Raw genomic sequence first — 13,601 nt, forward strand, 5'->3', positions numbered from 1 at the left:
TCAAGGTTAAGCTTTCTGAGGCGTCTGCCAAGCAGGCACCCGGATTGATGTTAAACCTTATCTTGACAACTCGCCAGTCTCTTCTCTCCAGTAATACAATTTACTCAAGCAATCACACACATGTAGCCGTCAGCAGTCCATTGTTCCATTGCTGTCAGGCAAGCGCTGGCTGGCAGGATTGAGTCCTGGGTATCCTGCTTAAATGATTATTTTTATATTAAAGCCGAAACAGAGCTGAAGCTGGAGCTTGAGCTTTGCTTTGCTGCACACACAGACTTATGTATTTCTATGCTGCTGCTGCTGCTCCGCTCGCATTTATTGTGCAGGAAAAACTGTTTTCATTGTGTGTAACAATTGATTTGGCTTTCGCTTTTGAATGGCAGGCAACTGAGTTACGAGAAATGTGCAAAATGGAAATAGAATGGAATGAAAATACACTTGTCACATCGTCTGGCTGGCAGATCTCACTCTCTCTCTCTCATCATGACAATCGTCTCTGCAAGTTGTGTGGCGTTTCATTTACTTTATGTCTTTTGTCTGCTCTTTATGTGAACATGGCTACAATTTGAATGAGTTGGTTGGTAGGCGGTCTGTGGCCCTCTTTGCTTCTTTCTCCAGCACTGTTATGGATGCTCTGTCAAATGTTTCTGACAATTCTATTATTTATTATATCGCTACTTGATGACCATTCTGCCGAAAGCTTTTTATGGGCTCTATCTCGCGCGCGCCTTCCGATTGTGCGTGTGGGACTATCAATCATTCTGCTGCCATAACACATCCAACGAGATGATCATTTAATAACTCTCCGCTAGACATTTATGAAGTGCCTACAAATTGCACCGCCAAATCCACTTGTGACAACCTGTTGGTTTTGGACACCATCGTTTATCACACAATGCGCAAAATGGCGGAACTAATGTGTGTTCGTTCTATGGAATATTCGAATTATTATTACAACGCATTAGGATTACCGTCGGCCATAATGAGGCGCTGGCACTAAGTGTAGAAAATGCCACTCAATTTACTGGTAGCGCGCAGCGTGGGGCAGGCACACTTTGACGAGGGACGGACATTTCATTTCGCTGGTTTGTAATTTATAGCCGAAAAAAGGAAAAATCGATGCGCGATATCCGATCTGACAGCCAGGCGGCTTTAAACTTAAAGCTACAATGGATGGGCAGTGTCATATTTTGTACCATTGACTCCACAGCCTGGTGGATGCCATCAGCAAACTCTAAATGCAATACAATATTTCTTAGATAATTTAGTTGAGACAACTTCCCTTCCCCCTCTCTGTCTGTTCACTGAATTATGGATGCCTTTGTTCGGTATTTCAGGTCAGTACTTTCGCTTGAAGTTTAAATTTGGTTCCCATTCCACGAATGCGCTCGTTTTGTGCCTCGTTAGTTACCCAATCGACGAATGCTGCGCTGAGATGCTGCTTGCTCCTTGGACCTGTCTCTGTCACTGCTCCCAGACCAATTTGCTGTCTCTGCCCTGCCCTCGTCTTGCATGGGGCACACGCACTGCCGCTAATAATCCAATTTACACGTGTTGACTTTACGTGTTGTGACACTTGGCGCTGGGTCTCCATGAAGGAGTTGTGTGTTAGGCTGCTTAAATATTCCTATGCCTCGAACACTTCTTAAAAGATTAAACTACAAAACTCAAACACTTTAAGTCGCAGATCTCTTCATTAAGTGCAATTAAATCAAATGCAAATTGATTTATCCAACGAATCTTCAATGATATCCAATTTGGCAAAATCGTTCACAGACCGCTGGGTAATTAGCAAGTGGCCAGAAGAAGAATTGCTGTTATTTTCAACTTGTACGTCTGTCTGTCCATCTGCTTTTTGGCTTCGTGCCACACCAAGCGGCACCGCAATAAATGGCTTGTGGCGTTGGGCGCGAAACTGGGTGGATGGTCCGTCGTTGTAGAGAATACAACTTGATTGTTGTGGCGTGGCTGCAATTCGAAATTGTTTGTCCCAGGGGGGAGTTCTCTTTTTTGACTACTTTAATGGGTGGAGCATACTCCAAATAAATGGTTAATGATTGTCATTGGCCTTTGCTCTCAGATAACTCGTATAGATTCAAATTAGCATAATTTTACTTATAATATTTTAGCTTAACTTCTCGGTAAACGTAGCCATTACGATTGTCCTCTTTTCTGTGCATTTTTTGTGTTTTATTCTTCATGATCCATTCCAGCAATTCCGGTCCATAGTTAACATGGTCCTCGACACTCTCACGAGTCGCTTCAGCAGCTACCGCTCAGGAGACCAAAGTTTCAGGGCACAAATGTTGCCAAAAATGCCTTGGGAATTGGGGTTCCCGGTACTCACTTAGGCAGCGCCGCAAATTCTACTCGCAAGTGTGCATAAATCCAGAGACCGGACATTGTTGCGGTGAACAGAATTTGGCACCAGAATATTAATTAAGCCAGCGGGCAGTGTGGGTGATGAAGAACGATAATTTGGTGCTGGGTCAGGCCAAATATTTTAATTTGGTTTTGTAAATTTAGTTATATAAAAAGTCCGCACTGTTTGATTTTTTCACAAAGGCTTTGATTGATGCTTTCACAGCCAATCAATCAACCAGTCAATGCCTTGGGCAGCAAAGTTGGAACCAGAATCCAGTCTTTAATGGACTGTTCCGTTGGCAGAGTCAAGGCATCAAAATACAAAATGAAATGCAAATAAAACCAACTAAATTGTGCCTTAAGATGTATAATTTTATTTAAAAATATTTACAGGGACTGCTATGCTGAGCATTGCTAATGACCACACAGGGTCCGTGCTGCACCTTCACGGAGCTCTCGCTGCGCCAGTCGCACTCGATGGGCACAAACTGGCCCTTCCGCATGACCGTCTTGGGCTTGGTGATGCCATAGCAGGCGTATTGAAAGACATTGCGAGAAATGGGCAGGCACTGCTCATAAATCTCGACAATATCCGCGTGCATGCTGTCCACGGTGAAGTCCTGGCCACAGTGCAGCTGCTGGTGGATGTGCAACTTGCTGCGGCGTGTGAACTGAGTGCGACACCGACGACACTGCAGCGGACGAGGTGGCGAGGTCGGCGAAGATGTTGCTGGCGCTGACGACTGGCCTGATGCGGAGCCCATTATCGGAGTTGGCAGCTCGTGCAGACGCTGAAACTGCCCCATGATGTTGTTCAGAATGAGGAAGTTCTTATTGGGCAGCTGTTGCAGCGTCTCGCTGATGTGGTAGGGCACCACATAGAGCTCCTTGGTGGTCTTGCACTGCTGCAATCCGTGCAGATTGACGCGCATGTTGGGTGGAAAGTAGCCGAGGCACTCCCGATAATGCTTCAGGTAAGCGGCCTTCAGGCTGGTTAACTCAGCTTCGCTGGTACTGGTACTGGGACTGACATTGCACCCTGCCTCCTCCTGCCTCAGCTGCAGGGGCAGGGCAAACGATGATTCCATGGCTGGGGAGTCGGCATCCTGTCGCTGGCGCTTCACCTGCACGCGAATTCTGGTAATGCTGCACTCATCCAGCCCATACTCACTGCTGCAGCTCAGATAGTTCTCGATGCGCTGCATAAGCATCTCGTACACCACACTGACACACTCCTCAATGTCATAGTGATGATCCACGCGGAGGTTGCCGCTCTGAAAGACCAGCACCTGGTTCATCACGTTCACGTAGCAGGCCAGGTTGAACTCCACGCTGAAAGTGTTATTGTGGAACATCCAGCGCAGCAGTTCGGGCACACCGCGGGCACAGCTCTCGCCCATGAAGTGATCCAGCTTATCCTTGGCGCTCTCATCGCACAGGAAGAACGTGTCTATCTGGCGCGCCTCGATGATGTCCAGCACGGCCTGCTGCTGCTTGCTCAGCTTGAGGCCCTGCGAGCTTTCCCCGCCGCGCACCCAATGCTGGCTGGGCGGCTCATCGGCGTCTATGCAACTGTAGCATGTGGGGCACTCCTGCAACTGACCCTGGGCAACCCAACGATGGTGGAATGTTTGCGTTGTTGCCTCATTGGTGAACACAAAGCTCGAAATGGGCTCCTCGTCGTACATAATGTTGAATGGCATTTTGGAAAATGTTAATTTTTTATAGAAACTGCGAAAACTTCTAGTGTGCTGTGTGTCTAGGACAAGATTCAGTTGCTTACTGATGTATTCTGCCTCGACTGCTGTGGTTTTTATATGCCTGGCACACAGGGTAACAGGTAGTCGTTGCCTTTACCTGTAGGATGTACAGGTATGTACCTAAAGCCCTACCAACATCTGCCACGTGGTATTTCCCCGCCTAATCTGCGATCGATTTATTGTGGTGGCTTTTATGATTACCAGCAGCTGCCAGCATACCTGTCGCTCCTTTAAGTTCCATCTGTTCACCTTAATTCTAGGATTGAGCCATTAAAGCCACAGCAAATCGAGCACAAGGACTGCCACCACAACCCACCAAGTGACAGGAGAAGGCAAAAAGATCAGCCGAATGCAAAATAAACCAGCGAGGCCCTGGCTGCCTGACCGTCCTGTGCAATTTGCACTAGTCCGAAGGCAGAGCAGAGAAGAGCAGAGCAAAGGAAGTGGATGGGATAGACAAACCGCCATCATCCGCCTCCTCAAGCCCTTGTCACAATGCAAACGAAGTGGACAATGGCCGACGCCACCGCGTGTGGCAAGTGAGGCGACAATGGCGCTGAAGCTGGAGCTCTGGTCATTCTCTCTCTTGGTCTCGAGAGTCTCCAGCACTGCAGTCACTTAATTTCCGTTTCCTTTTTTCACGCTTCATTGTCTGCCTTTTTGGTGTGCCACTGCCCCTGCCCTGCCCCTGCTCTGCCCTTGCTCTGGCTCTGGCTTAGGTTTTGGTTTTCCTTTCCACTTCCTCCCCAAGCGCTTTTCTCGATGCAATTTAAAGCTCGCCTTCGAGTGAAATATGCTCGAAAATTAACAAACCCAATTAGAATGTGCTTAAAGTGGACAATAATTATTTAAACAAGTTGCTCAGGCATCTGGCTGGGGTTTCTTTAGAGGTTTATTGCAGGAAATTAATAGAATAATGGGACAACTTTGTAGAAGATTCGAGAAGGGCATATATTGCACAATTTGTACACATTTGGATGCCGCGCAGAGAGCCAAAACTTAATTAACTCGAATGCATACAGAGGGTAGACTGAGGCAATGCAAACGCGAATCAAATTGCAGTGGACCCCCGATCCCAAAAGCAGATTCGGAGCTAAAAGATTGCAAAGTGGAAATGCGAAACAGGCTGTGCCGATTGCCGCAAAGTTGCAGATTAAATTGGGAACTAAAACAGACATCAGTTCAATAGCCTTTTCCTAGGGGATATCCCATTTCGCATCCATCAACGTGGCACTCAAAATCGAGCTGTAAAAATGTTATTTGCTAGTCCAGAGTGAAGCCGAATGTCAAACGCCCCAGCGTCAAGCCAAGCGAAGCAATCAAGCGGATGCACACAAGCCCAAAGGATAGATGGATGAGTCCAGCCAAGGATAGGAGAGGATTAGATATCTGCCAGAGGTAGCGACTATCGACCGAGTCACACCTTTTGGCCATTCCGTAGCTCGTCATAAAATTGTGAAACGTTACAGTCGCCTCCACCACCACCTACACCCTTGCAGCGCCTGGGGCGTGCTGCTTAAAAGCTCAGCTAAGGGTCCCAGTCTAATGGATGCTGCTGCTGCCAACGGAGGAGCACTTTCTGTTCAGGCTCTGTTTGAGGTTGAAGTCCAGGCACCCGGCAATCCGGTAAATCCTACAAAATTGAGCTGTATAAAATCTGTGCTCAATCGGTCTCTGCACCTCCGAGCATCTCAGAGTGTGTTGACATTTTCTGTGTGTGTTTGTTTTACTTATATTTTTTTATTCCTCTCCATTTTACAGATTACTTTTACACAATACCCACCCAGGACTGTGGACCTGTGACCCGAGCTACGGATAGTTTGTTTTCCTGGGTAATTTGCAATGGAGAAGGCACAGGATTCCAATGAATGCTAATTGTTAGAGTCTAGAGTGGCTGCTCAAGTGTCATAATTGGTATGAATTTAATTTACTGGAACTGAAACCGAAACCGAAAGTTTCTCCAACGGAAAACTTTGGCAAAAATTTCCCTGGTCAACTTGCAGTTGATCGGAGCTTGATTTGTTTTGCAAATGTAATTTGCTTCGACTTGAGATGCAGTTTACTCATAAGTTGAAGAAGCTCAGCTCAGTCTTTTCTTTTAGCCATTTCTGATATTATTTTTAAACAAAAAACTTTTCCACTTAATTTTACAGGCGGAGGCACAGGGCCCAGGCCCAGGCACAGGCCTATGCGGAAAAGTGTGGGTGAAAAGAACTTGTAACTTGGTTTTGCAATTTATGCTACAATTTTCATATTCATGCAACTAACAACAACTGCAACAAGGACAGCAACTACAACAAGGACAACCACTTCAAGTGTCTGGCTCTGGCTCTAGCTCTGGCGAAAATTGCCATAAAAAACTTTGGCCGTCTCAATGGCAAAAGTCGTCAACATTCACCGTCATCGTCGTCGTTGCCGTCTTTCTCCTCCTTTATGCCACAGACGCCTCACAGACTGTGGCGCTCTGCTAGTCTGGTTTGGTCTGCTCTGGGATTTAAGGTGTTGACGTTTCCCCCGTTAGCCTGGGCCACAATTTGTCAGCAAGTTTTCCTAACAACTAAATTCTATGCTCGGTTTGAGTGCAATTGCATTTTCCTCGCTCGCGCCGCCTCGCGGCCTGTCGCTGTCGCTGTCGCGGCTGCTGCTGCTGCTGCATGCAAATTATGCAAATTTTGCCTTTCAAACGAAAGCCCCTTTCGCTTTCTAGCTGACTGGGTGCAAGGTCAACATATTTATGCCCTTTCAAGCTCCTTCTCCTTCTTCTACTGCTACTCAACCCCAATCTCAAACCACTCACCCATTTCATTTTGTATGCAACGAACTAATGCCAGCCAAACCCCCACGGACCCACCGAGACAGCAATTAAAATGCTTTAGAATTTAGTTTGCTGTCAGTCAAAGATTGAGTCACTTGTCGACTTGTCGCTAGTCTTGTGGCAAAGCTGCTGGTTGACTGCCTTATGGATGTCATTAGATGTAAGCCACCAATGAGCCACTTTTGCTCGCGAAAATTCCATTCAGAACTCCTCAACACAGGCAAGAGCTTTGTAAGCAAAATGCTTTGCTATTTAGACACTGTAAAAAAAAACTGGCTTGGCCATGGGGAAAACGCTGCACAGGGTTCATGTCTTATACGCAGACACATTAGCTCTGAACAGTTGCAACTGTTGAACGGGTTTTAACATGGAGTATAAGACTGTTATTGGAAAATGTCCAACGCCTTAGGTAGATTTGTTGAGTTTGTTTGTTGTTCTGTAATTCGTATTTTAAAGTTAATTAGACTGTTTGTTACTCATACAAAATATGTTTTAACTGCTGCTTAGCATACATCTTACCGCAAATCTCTAACTTAAACATTTATATTAGAATTAATCTCTTCTTGGAGTATCAACTATTCAGTTACCAACAATCAAAACCTCTTCTCAGTGGCTTCTGCCACCATCTTATTTTCTGCTTAATGTGGGCAATCTTTGCGGGCAAACGAATGAGTTCCACACTCGATGTCCTTGCTTCTCTGCCACGGCACTTGCTTGGCTAATTAATTATGCAACATTTTAGGGGCTCTGGAATATGGAATTCGACCAAATGGTTTGCTCTGCTCTCTGCCAGCATTCTATTTAATTTATTGCATTTAATTGAAATGCATTTCGTATGAGTTTCGGACCAACTGGCTGCCCGGCTGCTGTTTGTCTGCTTCGATGGTTGTTTAGATCATAAAATTGTCAACGCTGCTGTTTGGCTATTAAATTATTCAGCTGTTGCCACACACTTTTCATACCTTGCTAGAGATTTCATCCAAATGGCGAGAAATTGTAGATTTTGTCTGTCTTTTCTTATTCCATAACTTGATGGATTGGGGAATATCTTTCACATTTTCTTAGACATATCTTAGCATTTCTAGACGCTTTTCTTGAAACTATTTCCTGCTTATTCCGCAGAAATGATTTACATCTTTTTCGCTCCAAACGAAAGAGAAAACTTATTCATTGAATTCAAATGAATTTCTACTCATTTTACTTTATCATCATCATCATTTCCGGGCACATTGTAAATCAGTCGTTTAGCTTCCTCAAGAAAAATCGTTGATTACTTTATCCTCTGCGTTCCCTTTCATTTGCTTAACTGTTTGTGCAGGACAAGCTTCTGCATCCTGCTGCCGACATCCTCGACGCGCTTTTAGTCCATTTCTTAATAAATCCCCAAATCGATCGAAGACCTGGTTTCCTTTCTCTTGGCTCCTTCATTAACACCCTCTAGTATTTGTTTCCTTCCTTGCCTTTTTGTATATTTTATTCTCTCATTAAATGAGAAAATTCGATCAATCGTTAAATTCATTTACGATTTGCAAGTTGAACATTTCAACGGCATTAAATTGAAATTGTTTGAACTTAATTCCCTTTGATGTGATGCTACCCACCTTTCACGACAACTTTAAAGATTGTGAATTTTTTCATAAATTGCAATGACAGCATTGGCGTGGACATTAAGGTGACGCTGAAAAGTGCCACTGGCTATTCGGCAGCAATTAAATTACTCTTGACATGGCCAGCTTACTGGGTTGTAAGCCAACTGATGACTTTCCACCCGGCGTTACAGTGCTCGTAACTGGCTGACAGGTGATTAAACCAGGCTCAGCGCACCGCCACCCCCCACAATCAGCGAAACTGCACCGCCCACGCCCCGGGCATCACATCACTCAAAATCGCAGTTTCAAAATGCATCAAATGAAAACAAAGGCACGTAAATGGCTTAATAATTCTTTCTGTTTCCGGGCTGCTTCGGCTGTCCCACAGCTCCCACATGGAATCCATGGCCTAGGCCCGTGCCGGACCAAACCTGCCAACGCGGCAAAAAAACGGTTGGCGGTTGCCGGTTGACGTTTTACTTTTATTTATTTTTTTTGCGTAATTTCATAATTTATGCATAATAAAATGAGACCGTGGTATGGCTGTGTTGGATGTGGGGTGGACTTCCAAGTCCTCTATTCTTAGTTGGTTGTTGGGAACTCTCGACTCCTCCTGCCATATTTCTACGCCTTCCTCTGGCAGTCCCGGAAGTAGTCTTCCTTTAGCCACCTACTCCACCCCATGTTGGCTGGCATCCAACTGACATTTTTCATAAATGCTATATGGAGGGGGTACGTATACTTTCCTGGAATTTTTTTCTATTCTCCCTCCTCTTCCTATGTTAGTGTCCCGCTTTGCTTTTTTACTAATTTAACATTTCAGCGTCCAATTAACATTTTAAGCCAAAAAGCTCTGGGGGAGTTCTATACGAGAAGACTGTGTGCGAGGGGCAGGGAAACTGACAGACACAGGGACGGAGGGAGAGAAAAAAAATGTTGATTATGAAATTGTTGTATTCCCCGAATATAGTTAAGGTATAGGAAAGCTTAGTGACTGAAGCAGAGAAGGCGGGGCAGTCGATTGGAATTTCATTTGTTCGTGATTTTATTAAATTTGTTTGGGAATTTCATTTCAGAAATTTAAAATTCCACCGTGTTTATTTAATATTTTAATAATTTTAGCAATGAAACAATATTCTTAACAGAAAGAAAGCAGGGCCAGAGGTTATGTGCTCTTTAAGTTTGTCAACCATTATTTCCTATGTATAAACATAAATAAATTCATAATGGGTCATCAAATCTACCCGGCTAAAATGCCTGCAAGCAGCTTCTGCATCTCTAGGGTCTTGGGGCGAGCACGTGTTCATGCGCTTGCGGCAAAGGCCGAGAATGGCAGGCCACACTCATCGCGTTTCTTGAAGACGAGCGCAGTATGGTATTATATTTCATGTTGCCTCCGAGTTGTATGCCTTCTCTTTATTTTGGTATCGCTGTTCGAGTTAGTTTTCAGTTCTGAACTTTGAGTTTTTCTGTATCTTAAAATTGTGGATGCCACAGATTTTCGGTCTTTGTGTGGGCGGAATGAGGCTTGAACATTTGTTGTATATATTTTATATATTATTTGTTTTATTCAGAAATGTTCTTGTTCTTTTTTGGGATGAGAGAGGAAAGGCAGGTCAGCTTTGCTCGCCAACGCTGCTCTCCCCTCCCCTTCCGCTTTGAACAACCACCCTGCTAGGTTTATGGCAAACGATCTGCAAGCGGAGATTTGACTCGCTCACGCTGCTCTGCAGAAGCCCACTCACCACCCACACCACCCACTTACGCTTTTCCACTTCGTTATGCTGTCATAAAACGTTCGTGTCGTGAGAGAGCTCCGAATGCATTGCTGGCAGCGCTGGCAGCTAGTTCGGCGACAAACTTGCGCTCTCGAGATTGTCAGTGAGATGAGGAGAGATTAGTCGTTCAGAAACGAAGACCGATCTATAAGCCTAGATTTGACTCGCTCACGCTGCTCTGTAGAATCCCACTCACCACCCACACCACCCACTTACTCTCTCCGACTTCGCACTTTGCATAAACGAATGACGATCTCAACCGAAAAGCTTTGAGCCGGCCGCACTGCTGCATTTTTATCACAGCTTGCAGTTCTCTCCGGTCCATCATTCAAAGCGGTCATAAAATCGGTTAATTAAATCGTGTGTGTTTGTTTCGTGTCGCGCGCCAAATGAAACATTCGTTCTCTGTGACCACAAACTTCGCTCTCGTTTTTATCAGTGACAATGGGTGAGACAAGACGAGCATAAACGAATGCCGATCTCAACCGAAAAGCTTTGAGCCGGCGGCGCAGCTGCATTCTTATCACAGCTTGCAGTTCTTTTCGGTCCATCATTCAAAGCGGTCATAAAATCGGTTAATTAAATCGCGTGTGTTTGTTTCGTGTCGCGCGCCAAATGAAAAATTTGTTCTCTGTGAGCACCTACGCATACATATGCGCTGCCAGCTAGTTCGGCCACAAACTTGCGCTCTCGCGATTATCAATGAGATGCGCAGAGATTAGTCGTGCTGAAACGAAGAACGATCTGCATGCCGAGATTTGACGCGCTTACGCTGCTCTGCAGAATCCCACTCACCACCCACACCACCCACTTACTCTCTCCGACTTCGCACTTTGCATAAACGAATGACGATCTCAACCGAAAAGCTTTGAGCCGGCCGCACTGCTGCATTTTTATCACAGCTTGCAGTTCTCTCCGGTCCATCATTCAAAGCGGTCATAAAATCGGTTAATTAACTCTTGTGTGTTTGTTTCGTGACGCGCGCCAAATGAAACATTCGTTCTCTGTGAGCACCCACAAACTTCGCTCTCGTTTTTATCAGTGACAATGTGAGAGACAAGACGAGCATAAACGAATGCCGATCTCAACCGAAAAGCTTTGAGCCGGCGGCGCAGCTGCATTCTTATCACAGCTTGCAGTTCTTTTCGGTCCATCATTCAAAGCGGTCATAAAATCGGTTAATTAAATCGTGTGTGTTTGTTTCGTATCGCGCGCCAAGTGAAACTTTCGTTCTCTGTGAGCACCTACGCATACATATGCGCTGCCAGCTAATTTGGCGACAAACTTCGCTCTCGTTTTTATCAGTGACAATGTGAGAGACAAGACGAGCATAAACGAATGCCGATCTCAACCGAAAAGCTTGGAGTCGGCGGCGCAGCTTCATTCTTATCACAGCTTGCAGTTCTGTTCGGTCCATCATTCAAAGCGGTCATAAAATCGGTTAATTAAATCGTGTGTGTTTGTTTCGTATCGCGCGCCAAGTGAAACTTTCGTTCTCTGTGAGCACCTACGCATACATATGCGCTGCCAGTTAATTTGGCGACAAACTTCGCTCTCGTTTTTATCAGTGACAATGTGAGAGACAAGACGAGCATAAACGAATGCCGATCTCAACCGAAAAGCTTGGAGTCGGCGGCGCAGCTGCACTCTTATCACAGCTTGCAGTTCTGTTCGGTCCATCATTTAAAGCGGTCATAATATCGGTCAATTAAATCGTGTGTGTTCGTGTCGGTCCATCAATCAAAGCGGTCAGTTAAATCGAGTGTTATTGTGCGCAAATTTAAATAAATATTAAAATGAAATAAATAATTTGAATTAAAATTTAAAAACTAAATAAATACAAAATTTTAAATTTAAATAAATAAAATGAAATAAACAATAATAATTTAAAAAAATATTAATATCAAAAAAATAATAATTTAAAAATTAAATAAATCAAACATTTTAAATTTAAATAAATAAAATAAAATAAAAAAACAATAATAAATTAAATACAAATTAATAAACGAAAACATTAATTCATAAATAAATTAAATACAAACAAATGAATAAATACTAAATAAGTAAAATAAAAATGAATTCAAAGGCCTTTGAAATAAAAAAATAATTATATAAATAATTAATATAAATAAAAAATAAAAAAAATAATACAAATTAATAATATAAATAAATACAAAAAAATTAAACAAATAAATAATATACTAATAAAAAGAAAAATAATAAACTAAATAATTTAATGAACAAACATATTAAATAAATATAATTCATTAAATATATATAATTCATTAAGTCAAAAAATTATTTAAATAAATAATAAAAGAGGTAAATAATATAGAAATAGAAAAAAAAACAAATAATAAGTAAAAATAACTTAAAATGTGGAATGCATCGATGCCCGAAATGTGTTTTTGTGTTAATAAATGAAATGCCACTCACGTAAGAAAAGAATTTTTTTTGTGAAAATATCAGTGCAATCGGAGTGTGTATGTGAGTAAGGCAAGTGTGATTTTTTTTTATTTTTTTTGGTGTTTTAACAACAAAAACCACAACATTGCACAACTGGATTCAGCGCTACAGGATAAGGAAAGAACAATAACAACGACCAAAAAGGATATATCAACACCAACTCCACAGCGATAAAACCAACGCGTTGCAATAAAAGGTAGGTTAGGTTAGGTTACAGGAAAAGGAAAATAATATTCAACTCCTAATGAATTGTGGAAGGGGGTGAGTTTCTCCATTTTTGTTTATTCTACTCTATATACCGACATTAATAAACCTGCATTTTAAAATTGATTTTTACATATTTATAAATTTTGTATATACTGTGTATTTTGAATTTGATTATTTTCTTCGTATCTATTTTTATAGGATTATTTATATTTTCTATACTTTCCATATTTTTTATATTTTATATTTCTATATTTTTATTTCATTATTGATCAGACCCTGTTTCAGTACTCCTTATGCATATACATATGTATGTATGTACATATGTATAAGTACATACATACATATATTTATATTTCTATATTTTCTATAGTTTCCATGTTTTTTATATTTGCATTGCCTCATTGATCCTGCAATTTATTCTGGTGTGATTTTTCAGAGTTTTTTTAACCCAGTTTCAGTACATCTTATACATATTCATAATTTTATAGAATATAAATCCCATATTTTCTATATTTTTCATATTTTCCATATGTGTATTGCCTTATTGATTAGACAATGTATTCTGGTGTTATTTTTTCAGAGTTGTTTATTTTCTATTTATATTCCATATTTTCTATATTTT

At 42.4% G+C, this 13,601-nt stretch overlaps 1 protein-coding gene across 1 annotated transcript; it reads right to left on the minus strand.

The window, feature by feature from the left end:
• Positions 1-2,715: 2,715 nt before the first annotated feature.
• Positions 2,716-4,159, minus strand: LOC117893627 (protein terminus-like). The gene has a single exon (XM_034800309.1). The coding sequence runs from the start codon at positions 4,065-4,067 to the stop codon at positions 2,742-2,744; it is 1,326 nt and encodes a 441-aa protein (XP_034656200.1). The 5' UTR covers positions 4,068-4,159; the 3' UTR covers positions 2,716-2,741.
• Between the last annotated feature and the right edge of the window lie 9,442 nt (positions 4,160-13,601).

Source organism: Drosophila subobscura, chromosome J (assembly GCF_008121235.1).
Source record: "Drosophila subobscura isolate 14011-0131.10 chromosome J, UCBerk_Dsub_1.0, whole genome shotgun sequence".
Classification (NCBI taxonomy): Eukaryota; Metazoa; Arthropoda; class Insecta; order Diptera; family Drosophilidae; genus Drosophila; species Drosophila subobscura.